General features: G+C 43.8%; 1 protein-coding gene across 3 annotated transcripts in view; it reads left to right on the top strand.

Moving 5' to 3' along the window:
- The window catches only part of LOC111254603 (uncharacterized), a 73467-nt gene extending 60084 nt beyond the window's left edge, over positions 1-13383 (top strand). For 2 of the 3 annotated variants that reach the window (XM_022815610.2, XM_022815611.2), the window contains one exon: positions 5430-13383. In XM_022815610.2, coding sequence (XP_022671345.1) covers positions 5430-6103 — 674 coding nt within the window. In that variant the 3' untranslated portion in view covers positions 6104-13383. The remainder of the gene's footprint in view (positions 1-5429) is intronic. The other variant, XM_086974640.1, reaches the window with a different exon arrangement.
- Positions 13384-23974: the final 10591 nt, after the last annotated feature.

The following is a 23974-nucleotide window of genomic DNA, read 5'->3' as shown; positions in this document are numbered from 1 at the left end:
TCTTAGAGGAATCAAAAGGTCATACGTAAAAAACATACCATAGATAAGATTGTACTCTTTTCCAGCACCGCTGTTATTTATGTTCTGCTGTTCCGTCGTTCACTAATTGGTTGGCTACCTGCGCGATCGAGGACGTCATGACGCTTGAAAATCATTTATTCAACTGATGTACAATAAAATTTATTATTAGTCACGGGAGCTGGTGGTTTCCCTATGTATTGGTACTGGTAAGCATATCCCGTTCGTGGTATCCGCTGGTGCGGTCTGATAACGTACTATCAACCGTACTCCACCCGCATTTCATATGCGGCTTTTCATCACGTGCACGATCGATTGATTCGTCAGTCGGTCGGACTCCTTTAGGAGTCGATCCTGAACACACACTTGACAGCAGTTGATTTTTGCTTGTCACGCCAACTATCGTCGAAGAGGCGGAGCTTAGTTGGTCCGATCGGACGCGCGCAGATACTGATGAGGTATTTCGGGGGCATCCGGGAACGGGAATAATCATGAAATAGGAATATCGACAAGAATCGCTCCGTAGCCGCTGTCATGGTTATGCTGTAAAGATCTTCACGTCCGTGTCTACGCAGTGTTTTGTGTGTCTAGTACTACGTTACAACTACGTATTGAATTTGTCCATACATAAGAATTAGGGAAAACAGAATGCCATATTCAAGCAGATATCCACGTGTTACCTCAAACGGATGGACATTACGGTTGTAACGTGTCGATGTACACAATAAATGCATTGAAAAGAACTTATCAGCTGTCGTTGCGCGGTTCGGTGTTTTAGACAATCCTTGTTGACAAGGCAGACCACAGTATATATATATATATATATATATATATATATATATATAATAGCAATATCCAAACAGACACTGCGATATCATATCGTTGCGTTTTTTTCGAGGATTGCACAGAACGCAGCATCACTCCTGAAGGAAGCGTGACTTTTGGCGCAGGCCGCTGGCCAAAAATGCCGCTTACTATTATTATTAGTAGTATTTGATTGAAAGGGCCCGAAGTAAAGGACACTCTGCTGCCTAATAAAGCAATGTTGCCGTCAGCGCAGAGACTATGCTGAATATTGACTCAGCAATTAGTCGAGCGTTTCTGATAGGAACGAACAAAGAAGGAAAGAAGATAACCAGCAATCGAACGAGAGTTACTTTCTGGGTATAACCGCCGATCGTCCGATGACCACGCGACCGTCGCAACGTATTTTTTCCTTGTGTTTTGCGTATATGCTAAACAGCTGCTGCAGCAGCAGCAGCAGCAGCTGTTTAGCAATACGCAGGATGGCAAGTCACTGGACCATTGACGACGAACTTACACAGGCCTCAAGAACAGAAGTAACAATTTAGAAGCGAGGATTAGCCCCCGTTCTTGTTAGTGGTGTCTTTCGAACTCGACTCGGAAGGCGAGGCTGGTCGGGATCTTATGTGACTGAATCGACCATCGGTCGACGACTCGGAAGCGTACGTAGAAAAGTACAATGTCTGAGAGCTATTTGAATAAGTATAATGAGGTACCGTAGGTGGTACGTTTTGCACAGAGTTTTCACTGGGCATAATTATGACGGTAATAGTATTGAATTATAGCAATAATATTGATAACAGAAAAATCGTCATCGTCGACGTAGTAACTTCTGTCGTTATTTTTAATTCTAGGTTTTGTAGAAGTCACTCTGTAGCGAACGCAGCACACACGCTCGTTGCTTTAATTAACTAATTAAATCCCAATTAATCACAATCCAGCTTAGGCCATTTTGGCGCGGGAAGCAAGCCTACCACTTGCTACTTGGTGGGTTTTTCATTTTGCTGGAGATACTTGTACGAGGCTACGTTACGTGCTGGGCTGTCTCGGGCCGCGCGTACCGTTTTGTACCAAGAAGCGTTCGGGCGTTACTTGTTGTATGTTGTTGCCGTGCGCCAAATTAGTCGACGGGGACGTATGAGGAAACAGCAGATAGTTTGTTTGTTGGCGACAAAGAGAAAGATTTGCATTGTCCAGCCAGTGTCGCTAAAATTAACGCGTGCCATGTTTACGGCGCTGATAATGATAAACAACATATTGGATAGCGTCGAGTTATCTATTATTTACCATATATATATATATATATATATATATATATATATATATATATATATAGCGTGTCGCACGGCATAGCAGTACGCACGGTTGTGCCCGAAATGGCAAGCTCGCACCCATCCCGTTGTCTCGTTGGTAAGGTCGACAAGAGTTCATTTCATCAAGCTGTTACCAATTATTGATGCAACAGACACTAATAAAGAATATGCGGAAAAATCGTCGCCCTTTTACGTAAAGGTGGCGACGTAATGGCTATTATATCGATGGCCATTCCGTTGACTTCCGCCGCTGTCTGTACAATGCGCAGATTTCTGTTCCTCGTCAATGGCAATGCGTTGCACTTTTTCAAATGGCTGTAATCTGCTATTCTGTTGTCTATCCGTTCATTTGTCGGTCCGTCTTCAGCAACATCGGGCTAACAATTGTCAGGCGCTGGCAGCTAGTTCTTCTTCTTCCAGTGGTTATGTTTTTCCAACTTCTGCTTTCCTCTTCTCTCAGCGGCGCTTCCTTGGTATTTCCATACAACGAGTGATCCTGGGAGTTGGTTGTCACACTGTCGATTTTTTTGTCACCTTCTAAGCAACGTTCGACGAACGCTAAAATGACCGGGATTCATATTATGTGTCGGCTTGCTTTTTACTGTTGAGTTATTAGCGTTGTTGTTGTCGTTGTTGGGAGAGTAAATCGTTGCGACATGAGGGCTGATTGGCTGGCTCCTCGTTTTGTCATCGTTGCAAAGGCTTCCATACAGAGCCAGCTGTAACTGAGCGCTTTACGGCGCGAAGGCGGGAGTCTGTCAAACGACAGCAGCAGCAGCAGCAGCAGCAGCAGCAGCAGACAAATAAATAACGCCGTTGTCACTCTGTTGTTGAATAGCAGCGAACTAAAACGTGCATACCATAAGCGTTATCGTTAACGATGCCAGCACTCGCTATATATATGTATCTACGCGTCAGTCTCAATTGTATGGGTCAACGCAAGAGATGCTTGGCAGTCGGCGATGACGTGCCTCGTCTCCACTTTGCCACTTCACGATGCGAAAGTATGGAGGAAAGACTGCTGCTGGCGACGTCTCCGGCAGGAGCTCCTGTGCGCTTGCCAGATAACCGAGCGCCGTTGTCGTCGCATAATAGTCATATGCTTTTTCGCTCGCTTACTCAGTCAGTTCTAGTTCTTCGGCGTTGCCTGCCATAGCGACTGTTGTTATGATGACGACCATTCGCTTGGCGACGCCGCTACCTCTCGCTCATAGATCGCTCCGTGCTGATTGGTGCGTCAAAACATCATCGTCGCCTACAAACTGGTAGCACTAGTAATCGTTTGTGAAGGGGGCAATAGCTATCGGGCGACGACGATCATTCGTCGTTGCTACTAAGAACGGAAAATGATTTGACCGTTTTCGCTGAGGCTGTTGCTATTGCGGCTGGCGTTACTCTGCTACGATTTTGTTGGTTCCATTTTGTACTCAACGCTCCACCGACCCAGCCGTGACTTTCGAGAGGAGGGGCTACTTTCATAACCGAGTTCATCCATTATAGACGATAGTAATGGGTCGTCGCCACGACGAGCAATGCGGCGTACGCAAACGCCTCGATCAAATACATTTATATTAACGCAGACTTGTAGTAACCTCGATTCGAGTCGATCTCACAACGAACGACGGCGGTTATGGTGATGATGATGATGGTAGTGAAATGGCCAAGGTAACGAGATAAGGAGGCGGGTCCAAAGCCTCCCCGTCACGTCCGTTTCGTGGGGCGGGTTTGCTCCGCTTTGCGCACGCGACTTCAGGCCCGTGAATCCCGACCTCAGCAATAACCGACAATATTAATGTAACAGTAGTCGCATTTCCTGCATATTATACACACAATTGCAGATCCGCTCAATTGCAAAGTGACTTTAATACGACTTAAACTGTATTACCGAATTTCGTCGTGAGCGCGGTTATTAGATAGGTCGTTCCGTCGATCCTACCGCATTGAGCTGACCTGTACAGGTTCGATCCGTAGGTATATGAAGCACAGAAGCTTATCTTGTCGCACGCATTTGCCGACACACGATTTAATCAGATTACGACAAATTTGTCAACCATAGGATCATGTGCTATTAGTTCAATAAATACTTCGCGTGTACATTTCTTAGGTACATGTGGGACTGTGCACCGATAGGCTCTTTATCTCGAGCAAAAACAACGTTACACGACCATAGCTGTAAGAAGCTAATACATTTTTTATTTTCTGGAAGCCATGATCGGCGCCGTTACATAGTAGTCGCCTATAACAGTAGTTTCTAACTAAACAGTTGACAGCTTCTCTGACAAGAAGTGTCTCTGAGAGAGAGGGATGGATAGAATAGTTGGGCTGGTGTAGGGATGAGGGTGAAGAGCAGCAGCTAGCGAGCGACAAATGTAAACCACATGTGTATCGCAGGTCGCGTCGTATTCGTCCGATTAATGTAGCATAACGATCGTATATCTGGCTGCCATAAGTGCTGCAAATGTTGTATTGACACACAAAGCCATTCAAAGGAAAAACGACAAACGGGGACTCCGTGAGGAGACAAAGCTGGGGGGTAGAGTAACGCCTAGCACCTAGTTGCTCTTAGTGCACACACTGCCTTTTAGGTTACAACCGACTCTGGCCATAGCAGCAGGCTGTGCAAACCGCGTTCCTCTGCTACTACATACGCGCATATATATATATGCACAACCGCACATTCGAGAATATAGACACGTCTATGTCCTCGAGTGTGCGGCTATGCAGTACCTAGTACTCATTTTGTAGTAAGTGTTCTTGTCGAGAGCATCTTCCGTAATGTAAGAACTACCATCGTTTTGTCGCTCACCTATGCTTAGTCGTCTTAACACCAGCGCATCTAGTAAACGACCTGTCCTCATCCAGTTTATACGTCCTGCCGCTGGTAACTGATTCCTTGTCTGTTCGTATTGTCTAAGGTCACGGTGAATCTAGCTTGGCCTGTATCCTAAATGCGCCCTGTCCGGTACTGTCAAAACACACCGAAACAATTCTAGCGATAATTACAACAAATTTTAGCTTGTGCTATTAAACTATGAGATCATGTCGTTGCGACCTCTGTCGTGAGAGTTTTCCGCATCATCTTTCTGTAGCACATGAGTCTTCTTAAACCTGTTCATTGCGTTGTTAGACATTCTATGTTATTCAGCGAAGACTGAACATGTTCGTCATGGTAGGTGGCGTCCGTCACCCAACACATTAACAGCAGCCGCAACATGTACAACAAGAAAAATTCAACACTGTATTCTTTATTGTGTTTCCTTTGTTTCTGCGTTCTTGTCCGTGTCAATTTTGCAGAAGGTGTCCGGGACCCGAACGGCATGTACGGCGGAAGATCATCACAGCCGAAAAAGAAGCGGAAGTCTCGGACGGCGTTTACGAATCATCAGATCTTCGAGTTGGAGAAGCGATTCCTCTACCAGAAGTACCTGTCGCCAGCGGACCGTGATGAGATCGCGTTATCGTTGGGTCTGACCAATGCACAGGTGATTACGTGGTTCCAGAACCGACGCGCCAAGCTGAAAAGGGACATGGAGGAGCTGAAAAAGGATATGGACGCAGCGAAAATGCACTCTCTGCACAAGAGCCTCCTCGAGAACATTCAGGAAATGGGCTGCAACTTTAGCAAGGAGGCCCTCCACCAGGCAGCGGCAGTTGCCTCGGCAGTGGCACAAGCGCAGGCCCAAGCTGCGCAACAGCATGGACATCCAATAGGAGCAGGAGCAGCGGGTGCAAGCGTAGCCGGGGTTGCCGGACCTTTAATGGCCGTTGGCCCTGGTGGACCTCTGCTCGCGGTGCCCGGCAGCGTAGCCCCTACGCCGTCATCAGCAGCAGCAGCGACAGCAGCACTTCGGGCGGCGCAGGCAGCCGCCGCTGCGGCCGCAGCCGCTGCCGCTGCGGAAGCGGACCAGAGAGCCGTCAGTTCACCGCCGTCGATACACGAGCTCAGTCAGTCTCCTCCCCGACCCTAGGCGGTTTGCAGCAGTCTGTTATTATATATACATAAAGAGAGAAAAACGATATATATATATATATATATATGTATGGAAGCGATACACATATTTGATGGAAGCAGAACCAACAAGCTCGTGCTATGGCTATTAGCAGAAGCAGAAGAATGATGATGACGACGATGGACCTGATACAACAGCGGGACGTGATACGCGTTAGATCTACGGGATGAGCGGTATCAATCGGGATAACGTTGGAAATGAGTCACTGACGTCGTTGAGTGATGAACGATTGGATCAAGTCATTGTAGTAGTTGGTGAGGAACTGTTATCGACATTGCTTTTGAAGAATTTATAATGCATGTATGAAATAAATCGGCAAAGCGACATTCGACAACGAAGCCTCCGTGGATACATAGGAACTATTTCGACGAGCGCCCGATTGATCGATGAGTAGATATAACCCATCAATGTCTTGCATATGGAGAAGAACAACATAGATCTAGATCGGATATCTACACAACGAACACGTGTCGTACGACTAATCGCCAAAAAATTAACTAATGGTGTAACACTTGATTTTAGTGAAAGAAGACAACAATGATCGATACCTTCAAAAAAAAAATGCAAAATCCATAAAGACAATGTAAAGTAAAATAAAATAAAGTCAATGAAGACGCCACTCTCCAACTTTAGTAAGAAACTCGTCCTCGCGGATCATCATCTTCATCACGAATCGAAACCAACCTTTGTATATAAACTGTGAAATAGTATTCAGATTATAACTAGTATTATTATCTCGAACCCTATGTACTATGCCTACAAAAGGTATTTATTCAATCTCGATTCCGGTCGTCTGTCTTCGCTATGGGAGGCACGCTTCTTCCGCTGTATCACTCCGTTATCTATGTAAACACATAAACACATAGAACACCGTCGAATGGTTAGATTTAGGGTAAGCCGATTTCCATGAAGCGTTCAGGTTTGATATTAACTGATTACTCGTCTTCATTGTGTAACAATTATCCGCTTCTATGAGATAAAAGCCGCTCCACCGCCCAAATATAGATGATATAAGCCAATGGAGCGTATACGTACGGCGTCAATCCGCCAACGACGATCATAACTATTCTCAGTAGCGATCTGGTGTGTCTGATCTCTCATCTTCTGGAAGATGATAGCATATCTTATTGAATTGCGGGAATCATTTTTACGTAACCCGTTGGTCGAGTCTCTCGTTGACAAAATCAAGTCCACTGCAAACGATAGTCCAGCTGTTACATTTGTTTCCGCCACTGCATTTTTCCTATCTTAGCTTTTCCGCACGAGGCCGTGAAGCTTTCGGTGCCCCCACTCACATACTTCAGCTTATCGCTTCCTCTTCATTCACAACTGTCTCTTTATACCGCAAGTGTTGCTGTTTTTTTTTTTGTCAAATTTTTGTTTAGAGATGAGTTTTTCTTTTCTCGCCCTTCTCCTTCCTCGTCGTTATCTCTCTGTTGTCGTTCCTTGTACAAATTACAACAGAGCTAGAGAGCCTGCCCTCTATCCTTATTGTAAGCAGCTACTGCCCCTGATCGCGACCACCGTGGCTTCTTCAGGCGCCGTTTGTCTCTGTTGTAAATGCGCAGCGCACGAAAGTCAAATTTGTCGTCGCATCAATTTTGTTGGACCTACCGTCGTTACCGCCGCCTTTGTCTTCTTGCCGTCTCTGCTGCAGTGGCTATTCAGCGACTTTTTCCTTTTCTTCTGTAACTGAATTGTCTGCCTATTTTTTTTTTGTCCGTGTTGACGGCTTTCATCGTCGCGAAGTGCCGCCCATGACCGACTCGTGATCAGTGAGGTCGCCTCTTTACACTGCTATTTGATTCGCCGCTCTTACGGCAGCAGCCACACGGCCAACTTCTGACAAACGCAGCACTCTTCTTCACGGTGCATTTGAAGTGTCCACACTCAGATGGCCGCGTTATCGTATCGGCAAAGCATCAAACAAGAGGCAAATGACAACGTTAGTACTTCCGTTGGCCAACCATATTTCCATTATTTCATCATAGCTTGCCCTCGTCAAACTTGTAGATTTAACCACACCAATCGACTGGGCAGCGAAAGGGTAGGCAACCTTTGATAGCGCCCAATTCACTAGTTGGACGATTGTGATTTGTATTCGGATTGAGATACACAGATAGCACGATTGGAATAAATCGATTCGTGTATGGCCTCTCCCTTTGTCTTTCAGGAATGTTATGCATGTACGTGTACGTATGTACGTGGCACACTGTACATGTGGGCGTTTTCCATACATTTGTCGAACTGTCCTGTATTTGCTTAAACGTGCACGCCCCCCATTAATTCGACCTGATGCTCATTTTGACGATGCGTAAAATCCCCCGGCAGAGCTCCATGACCCCACTCTGTCAGTTATTTCGCATGTGCTCGAGCTGCTTTTCTCTGCGGATCTTCAGTTTACCAAACTGATTTAATATTAACTTATCGCCTTTGTTATTGTTGTTCGCAGTTTTACTGATCAGGATTATAGTCGTAGTTAAAATTGTCAATTTTGAATGTGGCAAACATTTGTGTCGTGTGATGCGTTGTTTACATTTATCACCGCCGAAGCGGACGACAGGTCGAGCTGGCTCGCGACGTCGTCTGTCACCCCCGTTTATGTTGCATTTGGTCATTCCTCCCTCTTCATGTTGTTCTTCCCTACTCATCTCGCTGGCGCCTGCGGAACCGAAACGTCGAGCACACGCTGAGGAAAGAAAAGATGGCGACCACGACGCTAATATCAGTAACGCGGCATTATATCTGCCTGCTAAACCAACATTCTATGCTTTGCCACTTCGGCATAGGGAGTTGTGTCTAGTTGTTATACATATATACACATATATGTATATCTCTTACTCTTATGTTCTTAGCTCAGTTTGTGCGACTCTTCTCGATTGGCACCTGGAGCTGAACATACGCTCAGCAATGGCACTACGAGTGGCTCGGCAACAGGGAGAGGCAGGATCGTTTAGGCGGGTTCAGTGGTTTGTATACGTTCTCGTGGTCGTGTGTGAGTGCGCGGCTCACTGGCCCACAGATTTGGTTCTTTTTTCCTTTCATTGGCTCGGTTCCCACTTCATCTTCCTCTTCTATTTTGCTCCCTTTGTGTGTATGCTTGTCTCGTTTTCTGTTAGTTGACGCTGACCGTGTCTGTGTGGCTCCTCTTTCCCAATTCAGACGTCGGTTCGCTGACGACGCCGCAGCGGCTGCATTCGTAGTAGTAGTGGTGGCGGAGGTGTTCTTGATGTTGGCGATGATGTCGCTGGGGCCCCCGGAGCGCCCGCCCCTCCAATGTGTCAGGCTAAACGCCCGTTATTAGCCAGACGAAAGGCGGCTGCCGCCACACCGTACCAGAACCCGGTACGCGGCGGCGGCGGCGGCGGCGGCAGCCACAGAAACAGCTTCCTTTATAGCGCTATGCATGCATGCGCTTAGATATACTATTATAACACATGCATGAAGAAGCAATAGCGCCTGACATTGCGCCTGCTATCACAACTATCGGCAGGCAGACTGAAAACGAGCAACGCAATCTGTATCGCTGGCGATAGTCGAACATAAACGTTCATTCAGGCCATCCGGTTTTTGGCCAGGGACAAAAGGATGCGAACCCAGAGGAATCGCCGCAAGGCCAATAACGCTAGATGATAGAGAAGAAGGAGGTAGCGAGTGACACAATCATGCTAACTCTGCGGTCGCACTAGCACCATCAGCATCGCCATGATGACGATGGTGGTCATAATGATGATACAAGACGGCGATGGTTTCTCAACGTTTCAACGTTAGACAGAGCGAACGACAGACTTACGTTGCACCCCGTTATGAACTGAACAAGAAAGTTATAGAAAGAGAGCGTCTTAGGATTGTCGATACGATAGGAGGGAATTCAGCATAGTGACTCTAGCGCCACGACCTAAGGCGGGCCTTCTGACGAACTCGGTATTTTGCGTATAAATAACTCTCGAGTATTAGTCATACTGACTAAAGTATGTATGATAGTGATCCAAATACAACAATATTATTATGATTACGCTTATTATATATATATATATATAACTCATTATATTGGAGCGGGCATAGAAAGATAGCACACAACACCACGGAAGAAGCAGCTCTCTGCGCGAGGAATCGATACGGCAACAGTAACAAGAAGCAAAAACAAAAATACGTGTATGAACGCACTTGTACATAGAAAGCAACAATAATAGATAGAAAAATATTATGATTCATAGCGCAGGAAGAACTCGTCTATGAACTCGATGATCTGATTATTACGGACAACACGATGATGAGAATAATTATCATTGACAATACGATGCAAAAATAAAAAAAAGATCTGTTCTATTTTAATTGTGAGCTCGTAAAAGCGAACTACCCACAAAAACACGCGGAGATGGAGAAGGTAGTATCCAGAAAAATGTCCCAAAGTTGATCTGGAAGTTAGCCAGTGGCAAAAATGGACAGCGAAAATCGAGAGTCTACCCTGTCACCTGTGCCTCATACCTAATTTGTCCTGAAACAACGCGTGAACAGGCATCCCAATGGCGAGAGTTCGCAGCATAATCACTGAATCTCAAGGTGCTCGGTTGTATTTATCTATGAATGGGTGGAAGTCTCATCTACCCCCCCCCCCCCCCCCGGACCCAACAGTTGCTGGCCGTTGGGTAACGAGTATGGAAATCATGCAGCAAAAGACCTGGGTTAACAAAAGGAAACCCCTGTCTTGCACATAGCAGCGTCCCGTAAGAGACAGAGATACCAACGGCCATAAACTACTTCATAAACCAAATAATAAAGACGGTGATGACGACGACGACGACGACGACGACGATGCTGCTACTACTGATGATGATCATAATAATAAAAACAGTAAAAACAATTCTTTTTGTTAGCCCGCCTCCGGCATGAGCTGTTTCTCTTTGATGCTTTGACCTCATTTGGTACCTCGGAGGCTGTGTAGGCGAAACGTGTTATAATGCCCCGGAGTAAGGCACTGCTCGAAGGGAACATGCGCAACGGAGCGGCGTCTCAGTGCAATCGATGTCGATACTTCTCGGTTCCTACTAAATACATGCACGAAGGAAGACAGAGCCCTCAGATAATGCGGAGAACAGTCATTGCGTTCGATATTGGAATGGGTAAGCCAGACTTTGGGTCGAGCAGTGAATGAAGTCTGTCGGACTATCGGCGAGATCAGAAACAAGTTATTCAAATGAAATTCATCCGTGGGAGCCAACTATCAACGGCTGCTAGAAGCATTGTATTGGGAGTGCCCATTATATAATACACCAAGTATTATATATAGTAATTGAAAGAGCAAGACAAATGGCGACCATATAAACGAAACAATGCGGATTGAAGGTGGATTTCTGTATAATGAATGAGCATAACTTCTACTGCTGAATATATGTGAAAGAAGTATGTCGAAGCGCAATCCCAAGTTCCTACAACACTGAAACAATAAGGCGCTACATAATCCACCCCTAATCATTAATTATTATTGATGAATAAACAACAATTTCACGTCGCCGATTCACAACCTACCATAATCATAACTTATGAATTGCATACACCTATTCTCATTTATCGACAAACAAACAAACAAACAAACACACACACACACACGCACACACACACACAAACGAAAGTAAGTCACTCATTAAGCGCATTATGACTTTCCCAGGGCCATTCGACAAGCTAGAGATGATATTTACACTATGTTAGTTGCAAACGGAAAACCAGTGGGCAGCTCCGTAAGCGTCACAAGAAAAAAAGCCCCTGGATCAATATAACAAACAAATAGGCTCAAAGCGTCCGCATACGGCCTAAAACACACAGTTCTACTCCGAAGCTGCACTATATGTATACACCACACTTTCATAATAGATACCACTCCGCCGCTGTGGCCTCCCTCGGGAGAGGCGCGCAAACCCGAGCGGCTTATGCCATTGTAAAACTAACACTTCCCAACCGACCCCTTCCGTCGAGAAAAGTTGTTGCCATAAGTTTGAGCCAAGCAGGCGGGCAGCAGGGAGGAAGACGTAAGGGGGGCGGGGATGAAAGAGGAAAAGGTGGGGTGAAGGGATATTAAAGGCATCGAAAGGCATACGTCGAAGAAGAAGAAACAAAGGTTGCGAAATGAATACAAGGTAAATGTAATCTAATGTGTACTAGGTTGGGAGATAGCAGCAGAAGGGGCCCACAACTAAATACCAATACAATATCACTCTTCGAGGATCGATCGCTAGATTGAAGACAGCCGTCAATCACGTAGGCTGTTGCACAGTTTTATTTTCCTTTCTGTGATATAAGTAATAAATGAGTAAATAATAATAATAACAATGAAAATGATAATAATTAATAGTAAGGTAAAGCAGACTTGAGAATAACAATTTAAAGTTTAAATACTAGGAGACACAACAAGAACGACAACACTGCAAATGACTATGGTAACGATGATGATGATACTAAAGTAGAGACAACATAAACGGATAATTAATGATGATATATTATGAATGATGATGTTGCGGTAACGATAAGGGTAATACTAAGGATAATCTTAATATACATAGAAAATAAATGATGAAAATAGTACCGGTCTGGTTGGCCATCTAGCTTTAACGAACGGAACTAAATAACAATGGATGAAAACAGACGAGAAGTACGCTTCGAAACAGCAACAACGCGCGCATAAAAAGGAACGAACATATTACGAATGTCAAGCAGACACGAAAAGGGAGAAAGTGTGATGGAAGATGTCGACGAAAATTGGACGGCCAAACTCGATTCTCCTTATTCTCTCCGCAATCTATGCGGCCCCCATGGGCTGTGTTTTTCAGTAGTGTGCGCCACGGCCTGCCCGATCATTGAGGTGATGCGAGAGACTCGGAGCGGCCAGGCCGGCAAAACAACGTAACAGTGTGAACGGCATTCAGCTACGGCCAATAGCTCGCGCTCTCACTTTGATGATAGAGTTGGATGACTCATTAAGTCGTCCTTGTTTTTACACCTAACGCGATGAGGAAACAACGGGAATGGGAACAAGGCAGCGAGAGAGAGAGAGAGAGATTTTAACAAAGGATTAGAAAGGGTTTACAGAATACTAGCGAAGTTAGTACGGAACGACAAACAACAAAAACACAGAAGGTACGCCAGCCGAAAAAAAGGTTCCCTGTAAAGTCCTGATGGTTTAAATATTACGATATTACGCGCTAAATAAATGTTCAATGTCAACAGTCATATTAAAGATAAAATAGTGCCCTCATTCCTAGGTAGGAACATAACAAGACTTAGGCAATATTATTGAACATTTTAAGGTGGGAACTTTTTGCTATTTGCCTGAGAGCCTATTTGATCACCAACTATAAATCGAGTGAAGTTGAGATTAAGAAACGTTATCTCTAAAATGTATGATATGGTTGTACGTTCAGCGTTAGAAAAACATGGGCTGAACTTATTTCGAGTGCAAGCACTTAGTAAAGTTTATTTGGGGAGCTGCTAGCTGTATAATGTACTTAGTAAAGAACAACTAACACATCTTATACTTGATATTATGAGAGTAAGCGGCATTTATATATCATTCAAAAGTATCTATTGTTCTTCTCTTACAAACAACGACGATTTCTCAGATAGCGTTGCTCAGTAAATGTAGCTTTTAACAGTATTTGAACCACCAAACGCCTTACATATATTTTTGCAAGTAGTCAAGTTGCCTAACATAAAGAACCCCGTTAGCCGATGAAAGCTAATTATTTGGTAAAAAACATAACTTATTTGACTAATCAGTAGCAATAAGCTGATTTTAATTCAAAATATCATTGAATATTAGTTGGGGGATAAACCCGGGCCTTTCAGGTTAGGCACGAGAAGAACAGAGCCCCTACCCCTCGCTCCCCTTCAAAGAATGTCCGTGTTCGCATTATATTCTATTACATTTACTTCACAAGTACCAATTGGGCTTAACATTAAGTATATTCAATACTGTATGTAAGTTACCGGTGGAGCTCCGTAATACTGTCAAGTTTGTGAGTTTATCGTCTGTTGGAGTGTATCTGCCACCGCACGTGCCCGTTTACGAGAACAGATTTTTTGTGTTGAAACCACGCAAGACGTTTCCCTTCCAGACGTCCCGCGAATCTTATGTACGTACAAATAGGCTATATATACGTATGCATATACTGGGCTACAATCTTTTGGTGAAAGCCTGGCTATCCTCACGTGTCGCTCCGCCTATTATTAGCGATGGTAGCTCACGATTCGAAGCAGTCCGGGCAATACGATAAAGCGTTCAACTTTTACACGAAAGATATGGCGTTCGGACCCTGTCTAAATATTGTTTGATATTATTAACATTTAGGTGTTTGTGAGAATAAGTTGTTTTATAGGGTTGCACGAAATAATCTGCTTCTAGTAGCGTTACATCATATTCTACATGAGTAAATAAAAGGCACGGTAATTATTTTCTACTGATTTGACCCTGTGGGCCTTGATCTTCCCGACTTGTTTTGCCGTCACCGTACCCCAAAGTAATGAAAATAACCGGAGGCCCTAGAAAAGAGTTGAAGTTCGTGTGAAGTCGTTCCAGTTCTAGCGAAGTAAGTCGAGACAATATTATAAGGCTTGATTTATATCATCTTTCGGTCCACGCGACCCTTACGAAACTTGACGGGGCCGACACTTAGCTAAGTGAACAAACTGAAATATTTAGACGACTAAAACAGCATTTGTGTCAAATACCTGGATAAACTGTGAATGTTAGCATCGGATTGTCGCACAGCCCAGCTTACACCCATTCGATTACCCATAACTGATACGCATCAAAGAGGCAAGGCTTGACGCCTCTATACGTTCTAAGTTACTTTCATAAGTTTAGTTCTGCCATGTGGCCCATTTTCGTCTGAAGCTTTTTTCTTTTACAGACACGACACCACCGCAGTGATGTCAGCTTGACGCGAATGCCTGACGGACCAGCAAAGGCAATACCTACATTATTTCTGCTGTTGGCCGATTTTGAGTTAAGTTCCAACTAAGTGTTGTCCTCTCTCGGAGTCGCTGTCTATCTTTCCTCTTCTTTTTCACCTCTTCACGCCAAGCTAGTGAGAAACAGCGCCAGACGCACGAGGATAAACAGACCGACAGATAGGGCCGCTGGTGACCGATCGGTCTGAACGTGTGTGTGTAGTCCTAGCGCGGGTATGTATGAACAGAGACGAGCGAAAGCCTTAGAAAAGTTTAAGTGTTTCCGCCCGAAACCATATAGTGTCATATAAATAGTGAATCGTATAGGGCTGTCTTCAGCACAGCTGCTGGCGTAGTTGATTCGCTAATTTACCATACATACTGCCGTTTTGAATCGCTGCTTGGCGGATGGTGCGATACGGACACTGGCTCGACACTATCCAACAGGATAGAGTCGCTTTACGCTGCGATATCGAATGGCTCTGCGCAAGTAGCGCAATTGATTCTTCCCCACCAAAGCAGTACTAACGGCATTATTAAGATGACAAGTCTATTCGTCGTCGAGCCCAAAGCCAAGTGCTGGGTTTGTCTGTTACTAGATCGTAGGTGTAATATAAATAGGGAAAGGTAGCAGCGTGCTTCGGCTGGTTTACGTGTGCGTCTAGGTGACAAGATTAGAGTTATGGAAGGGAAGACTGAAGCTAATTAAGCTGTCGCCGGTATAATTGCATTGAATACAACAACATAGTACGCTAGTTTCTGGCATACCGTCGAAGCGATCAACAGAAGCTCCTCAACGATGAGAAGGGTAGGAGGGATAATTTGATTTTTATTGACACTGCGGTCGTTTACACACATGCTGCACGCTTTAGGTGAGGCTCTATGATATGATATAAGGTTAGATATTATAAAACAGCGTAATGGCAGTGCTAAAGATGAAGCATTTAAGAACACTTAATGAAATACGTCAGGCAGCATGTCCTAGTTATTTGAATACAAAGATCTATTTCATCGCTTGGCACCTTTTCATATCTAATAAGAGCCCTACCATCTTAATTAGATCGTCTCGTCTGCACATCGTACATAAGCAGGGTACAGCGGGTATATTTGCGTCTATAGCATTTATAGTCTAATCGCTTTCTCCAAAACCGGACTTTTCTTCGATCAGCTTAGGCTAACTAGTACTTAATTAAAATATTTCTAGATCAATATCAAGCATGCCCTACGTAGCTAACTGGCAAAATGTTCGAAAGAGGAATTACCCCCATCATTTGACCCTTGTGCTTACGTCATCCTTCACGCGTTAGTTGCGGAACGCTATGTTACTGTGTTGCCTATCGTGGTAATCAATGGGCCACTGATCTCGCTACTAACCGATAGTGAAGAAAGCCCCAGCCGAATTAGTAGGCCTTGCTAATAACCGGTCTGCGAAGCTCGGTTCGATTATCAGTCCTAGGGTAGGTTGTTCAGTTGGTGCAATTACAGTGGCCACGACGCGAGGATTGTGACAATAGCCGACGCACGATAGCGCTGGTAGTTCGATAGCCATGGCAACAACTGCCTAATGGCGACAAGTCGCGACACTCCCGAGCAAACTCCACTCAACGACGATAGCAGGAACAGTACAAAAAGGCATATATACACCTCTGCCTCTATACTATACTATTATTATTATTGCATTATTATTATATTATGCAATAGATTGACGTTCGGTCGATTCCGGCAAACGAATAACACCCTATCGAACCCTAGCTCGGAGTAAATAAGGCCAACTTAGGCGTGACGCGTCGATCATTGTAGGTCGATTGTAGAGACGGACAAACTTACACGCACTGAAGTTGCTGTCGAAAATCTACTACTGCAAAATTCCGAGCGGATTTTTTTCCCGACCTTTCGCGGGACCTCTGCTTGATAGCCACGATAGGATAGCTGTCTCTAGGTGTTCATTTATGTAGATATAGCTAGGTAGCTATTGTGATACGCGCACATAAAAGGAACTACCGTTTCTGCTAGAGCCGCTGTTAGATAGTTCGATATTAGTTCGGCCAGCAGTATCGTGGGGTGGTGAAATTAACTAATAACTAACAGCCATTACTGCCGATGTCATCTAACGAACTGGCGTGGAAGATAATGTCCTAATCATCACTGAGTGCGTCCGGTTGAACGTTGTTCAATTTCTTGATGTGGGGCCGCCCGTCGTCGTCCATGATGGTGATCGTTGTCGTGCTCATTATAACGATAACGTATTTCTCTCATTTGGTTTTCTCTTATATACATCATCAAGGGCGACAAGTACTAAAATTACACTAACATCCTCTGTCTGATCGTTATCTAGCGAAAATAGCGAACCTAGAAGAAAAAGAACATGATAAGGAAACGACAAACGATAAACAGGATCCAAAAACATAACCCTACAGCGAAGGCAAGTCCAGCTGGTCCCGTTGGTTAACCTTGCCTAAGTAGAGGCTCCGTCCTTGGACAGACGGTCGATTAGCAACTTCGTGATGAGTGAAGACCGCGTCAAAGAGGTGAAGGAATAGCTTTATTTTAATACTATGTCGATGTGCTTGAGCACAGAAGCCTGTACTGTTCAGCCAAAATTGCATTCTTACATAATTCGAAAAGGCATTTGCGTACGTATCTCAGTAAAAGTGCGATGGACCTGTTACGAGTCAAGGTGACATCTATCAGATTTGACGTTTCGTTGAAACGCAAAGATTGACATATCTTAGCTCGATAATATAAATATGTGTGATCTCTTCGGCGTATAGCACATGTATCAATATAACACATATAGCACAAGGTTAAGGGCCGATAGGCAGTGAGAGGAAGGCAATACTCGTATTGGTCTTCAAGGACTTTCGTTGAATAGAATCCGCTAGTCCGACACGGGCGCGTCCCTACTGCGAAGCTTTTTAGAACAACTAGATGCTTAGAAGTACGTGCATTCGATAGGTATATCCTACGAATACATGTAGGACAGCGGTCTTTGCCAACGGCCATTCTTGCGATAGTTGGCGTACAGGGTCTCAGCAGTACAGGGCGTACAGCTCTCGATCAACCAGCGTGATCTTATCGTGCTCCCTGATCATAGTCTACTTAAAACTGGTGTGCAAAGTAAAATTCTATATTTATAGCAAAATGAAGCGGTTAATGAAGAAACTGCTTTTACAATTTTCGTTAATCGTATAATTTAAGCTATTACTTTCCCGCCCGATAATTATGACTGTTGTCATCTTTAAGGATCTACGTTTGTAACAAAACCACGAAGACAGTGAAACAGATACTCTATGAAATACTACGAATCAAGTTCTAACGCATCTAATAATAACTTGGTTGATTTTATACAATTTTGCGTGTATTGAATCACAGGTAGTGTTTCGTCTATTAACGTCTGCAGTGTTACAACGTCCACTGGCGTTTTTTCGTTCTAGTTTTTAGAAGGCAAGATAATTAAGGTGTGGTACTCTATTCAGCCGTGGCATAACGCTAAAATTAGCGTTCGATAATCTTTCTAGTACAATATAATATTATACGTATTTAAAATAGGCTTCGTGCCGAAACGGCGTCGATAACTTCAAAGGGCCGCTATCCAGGCGACCAACCAAGAGATCACAGCAAAATAGAACAGAGGAAGATTTCAACATGAGATATACCAGCGCCTTCTGATAGATCTACAGGGAACTAAAAGGAAGAAGCAGCGTTCGTGAGGAGCACGAAATATCATCACACAAACCATATTAGATGAAGATACAAAATTGGACAGCAAAATTAAGATTCTTCCACGAAAGTCGAATTTTTCGGTCTACTGCTGTAATTAGATTGACGTATTTAATGTGAGATGTCTGTTGTAACAGCGCCGCCTAGGTAATGAAAAGACCACTAGCACGTACGAAGAAGACGTCATGAACGTGACGAGTTGCCCATTGCAAGGCTAACCGACCGAACCGAAAAGCTAACCGAAAAGTTAGCTTACTACTCAAGTAGAGTAACGAGTGTGTGTGTGTGTGTGTGTGTGTATATATATGTATATGCGTATAGATAAACAAAAATACATTTTTATCCATATGTCAATTATCATCTTATCTGTGTCGAATGATAATACAATCTGGCTTCTTGTAACACGGCACTAGAATCTTGTTTCTGCACGAGAGAGCAGACGCATCCGTTCCACCCGACATCTGAAACTTGGCGTCCAGATGATCGATCATTTCTGATGTTTGTTGGGCTGATCAGCTGCTTCAGAACTAAGCACTATTTGAGTGAATCTGAAAAATACGTGTGCGGAAAATACGTGTACGGACTGATTGGTGAATCGTACAAAAACAAGCTTCCGAGGAGGTACACGCGACCCTGCCATCTATACGCTCTCGTGTACAATGATGATGTTAACTTGTGGATACATTTAAACTGTAATGATAACAAGTTGAGTCAACTTTATTGATTCGAAGTGAAATATTATGCTCGGAAATTACTTCGATTAAACAGGCCGAATTTGGTAAGGAAGTATCAGCTTATCCATGCACCTGTATCTCGTCATAGAAACTTGGCCTATAATTCCTACTTCGTGTGAACGTCATCTACTACTGGGTGCCAGATGTCTTGTATTTCCTTCCGGCAAAGAAAGTTTAAATTTAAGGAGAGCTGCTGAGGTAAGCCACTGTATCGGGCAAAGCTGCACGAAATTAGAAAAAGTGTGATTTACCAAGTTAATCCCTTGGCCGGAACAGAACAACGCATCTATTGGCGCAGTACGGACTATCAAGTGTTAATGAGTCAATGCTGAGCATAGCAAAAAAAACACTCGTTGGTCGAAGTGTAGCAAGAGTCACGCGAGCCGTTATTGCTACTTTGCCATTTAGAAGTCAGTGCTCATAAGGAACCTTTAGAAAAGGGGCTGTTAATATACAATTTGATGAAATTATATATATATATATATATATATATATATATAGGCTTTGGAACACAAAGAGGACTGGATGAAATTCTAATTAAAATTATGTTTTCCCTAAACATCTGAAGGTTGGTAATTTTAATGCGAGCTGGCAAATTCCTTAATTAACTCAGCTTGAGCTACTTGACTGATACTCTCTAGTCATTTACTAATTGGAAGGAAAATCGCTTCTTTGTAATCGTAGAACACTAGACGAGTGCAGCGGACATTTTCCTTGTACAACCAATTGAAATTGTGAACATATATTTCAATAAAATAGTCCCAGCTTATTACCGTTGACTCGTCCGTGTAGAGGTACTAGATTTAGACAGATCGCGTAAATAGGACAGTTATCACGCAGTCAATCGGGTGGAGCAAACGAATTACGCAAGCCGAGTCGATGTAGCGATGGCCCCGGTGGCAGAGGCTTACCGTACCCTATCAGGCCTTCAGCATCTCCTTTTCTTTGTCCTAGCTCCGGCCGCTGCCAGCTCTGTTTTATAAATATTGTTCCCGGAGTCGTTATAGATGGACAGCTCGCGAATAGGGTGTACTGGCCAGCGCGGGTCTGCATGATCCATATTGAGCCGATTGGTAAGCCGCCATTAAGGCTATGGATATTCATGGAACCTAGCTGCCCTCATAAGTGCGTCTGATGTAGACCACTGTGCCGACTAGTAACTGGCGTATATATACATATCACAACCGAGTATATATAAGGACGTACAACAATATTCCATCGAAGCGGTAGATTTAGCTTCGGTTGCCCTGTTCCTACCGAGTAATGAGTATTTACCCTCAAAAAGGATCCAGCTATCTAGGTAAGGTAAAACGATCACGAGATGTCACGCCAGAAAGGTGGCAAGAGGAAGAGAAACAAGGCTGAAGCAGCAAAAGAGTAGATATGTGATCTATATTCCTGGTCGTGCAGGAAGCGAAGCGCTAGATGAGTCGGGCTCATGGCCTTTTGATCCTGACGACGTCGGCCATGGGTCGTTGATGGCTGGCGACACGAACCGCTGTGTCAGGAAAGCTGGATGTCTCAGGCCAACAAAGGCTGCTGTTGGCGCCACTGCCACGACATGTCCCGCCATCGTAAACACAAAGGATGGGATTTCTAGAGGAGGAGAGTCTGGGCATAGCGCTTTATATGAACAGAAGGATACATGTAAGTAAAACAAATGAGATAGTTAGAGCATCTGCGTGCGCTACCCCTCGATGTCATATAATACGACTATATTTAGATAGGATGTGGTGGTAATCATATCGACGAGTTGGCTGGCTTTCGTAAAAGCAGATTTTATTAAGCGGATCGCAAACTGTGCCGATTTCAATGCCATTGTTTACACCAAGAGGATATGCTTCGCAAAATTATTTAGAAAAAAAGATAATATATCAATGCTATCGTTCGACAAATGTTCGAGACAATCCATAGACTCATATTTAAGTGAAATTAGTTAAAATATTATTATTCACTATTGCATGAAATAATATTGAAATTAATAATATCAACTTAAGCTAACCTTTCTAACAGTACCCAAAATCGTGTTAAAGTTGATAACTTCTTTTTTAGATTAGCAATCCTGGTGGGTGATGAGACGACGCCTTCTTCACTAAGTCGAAGTGAAGCCAAGTTCTAGCAACGTATCGCTTGCGAGAGGTTTACACGAGCTAATACAATATAGAGACATTGACTTTGACTCAATAACCTAACGCAACACACCCACGAACATGGCTGAGTTCAATTGTACATTTTCATTTAAATTTTCCTCTTTCGTTTCCGTTCCGTAGACGGAAGCGACACTATATGGACCGCACGCAACGAAGACGCTGACAAAAAACGAAATAATAAAAGTGGGTTCATCCTAATAGTAACGTGCATTTCGTGCATCCTTTACACTCCACGCTGTTCGTGCAATTCGCGTTCTCTAATGCATCAATCGTGCTTAAAGCATTTCGATAACAATACGAACGAATATCAAGGCCCTTTGCTGCTCTCCTGAAAGAGTAAAAGAGACGCTCAACGTGTCAAGATCGTGCTTCGTCGTGTTACTCTCTTAGACAAGGAATAGATGATGAATGTAAGCGGGTAGAGCAAGACCTGATCTAATAGGCTTCTTTAACTATCCAGGGGTTTAGGTGATTGCCTTTTGTGCATATCGTACGGTCCAATTGGAAATTGAGTAGCATCCAGCAGACTGTGATGTCGGACAAGAAACTTCAACTTCGCAACGTGCCTTCGATCATCGCGTTGGCGTGACAACGATAAATCAAAATGTTTACCTCTTCATTAGTTAAGTGAAGGGCATAATTCACGAACAAAGAAAAGCGCGAAAAAATTCATAAATGTCTTCTAAAAAAGCTATACTAGGGAAAATAATACATTTTAATGACGAGCAGTAGTTGAACGAAGCACTCCGATACGAAAGCTTATGCCATAGACACTTCCAGGTTTTCTACAAAAATATGATGCCAGACAATATTTTTCCTGGCCATACACCCTAGCAGAACATTTCTGCTAGCTTTGATTACAATTTCAAAGATATGAAACATATTTAAATGCTTCATTAAAAAAATTATAGACCAACCTTTAAGACCTGTTACGTTACTATCGCTCGTATTAAGCTGTGTGGGTAGAAGTTAAACGTACGTGTAAACGTTCTACTTCGTCTATGACTACGTTATTCATACGTATTGATAATAACTATTTACGTCTTGTTAGTATATTTTGCGAGTGCGGTCTAGCGGGCGTTTGGCTAGATCGTTAAGGTTAGTCACACATTTTGCAATGAAGAGATTCCACCGATAACGCAGATACCAATGGATATGGATCCGGAATCGAGATAAGATTAAACTTCATATTGATGATTACTATTAGACGTTACGTGTACGTAACATCTACTGTCATATGGCTGGATAGCATTGGCAACTAGTAAGGTCGCATACGAAACAAGCTAGCCGGAAATGAAGGTGCTCACCGTCGATTGTTTTGCACTGGACGTAATCAATATGTTTGTAGGGCACTACGAGGTTTGCGCAGTTTGTGCCAGCGGCCGCCACTGTCGTCAATGTTCTGACGACCAAAACAACAAAAACGGAGTTAATTTTATGCCCGTGCGAATGGTCCGTTCGGCGCGCTCCGTATTTCGGTCGACTCTTCACTCGCTAATAATCGTGCGTTGCACGAACGCAGTTGCCCCCTGCCTAATAGAGTGTGTTTCTGCTTAGTGATACTTGTTCCCGGTTCGTATATCCCGCTTATCTATTATACACACACATCAATGGCAAAAAAAAAACACGCTTGATAATTGGCTCCGCGCACACACTAATGATCCATTGATCATCAGCGACAACCGCAACAACAAACGTTATAATATGAAATAGTAATTATAATCGATAATTGTAAATCAAAGGTTAGCCAATAAAGGGGTGAACAGGCGTGACCGGACATCAATTATGGTTGCCTAGCCAGTTAACGGACGCATTATCCAATACGTAAATGACGACGTGCCAGCGTTCACCTCTCTCGGCTGAAATTTCGTGACGGAAGCGCCTGACACACATCGGCCTAACATCTGATTACTTCTAGACGCGTACTAGTGATGATGCACAGCCCGCTAGATGGCGCGACGCTTTCGAAAAGCTTCGGCTTCATTAAATTACATATTTGCCATTAGATATCATTGAATTTAATTAAGGCTCACCTGAACGATTCTTTATTGAGAGCATTAGCTGCTACACAACCTGAGGCAACGTGTACCTATCTGGGATGGGTTGCTCTATCGACTGAACGATCAGGCTCACAAAATGACGACGATAGGGTAGTATATTGAAAAAAAAAATTCCAGTCATCTACCATATCACGCTGATCACAGTAGTTCGGCTATAACCACTTATAGAAACATGGTCCAAATATAAATATGTACAAATTCAAGCTAATCTTAGCATTGTTC

This window comes from Varroa destructor, unplaced genomic scaffold (genome assembly GCF_002443255.2).
Source record: "Varroa destructor unplaced genomic scaffold, Vdes_3.0 BEIS01000007.1, whole genome shotgun sequence".
NCBI lineage: Eukaryota > Metazoa > Arthropoda > Arachnida > Mesostigmata > Varroidae > Varroa > Varroa destructor.
Note: the sequence above shows the minus strand (reverse complement) of the source record. Positions and strands in the feature narration are given on the sequence as shown.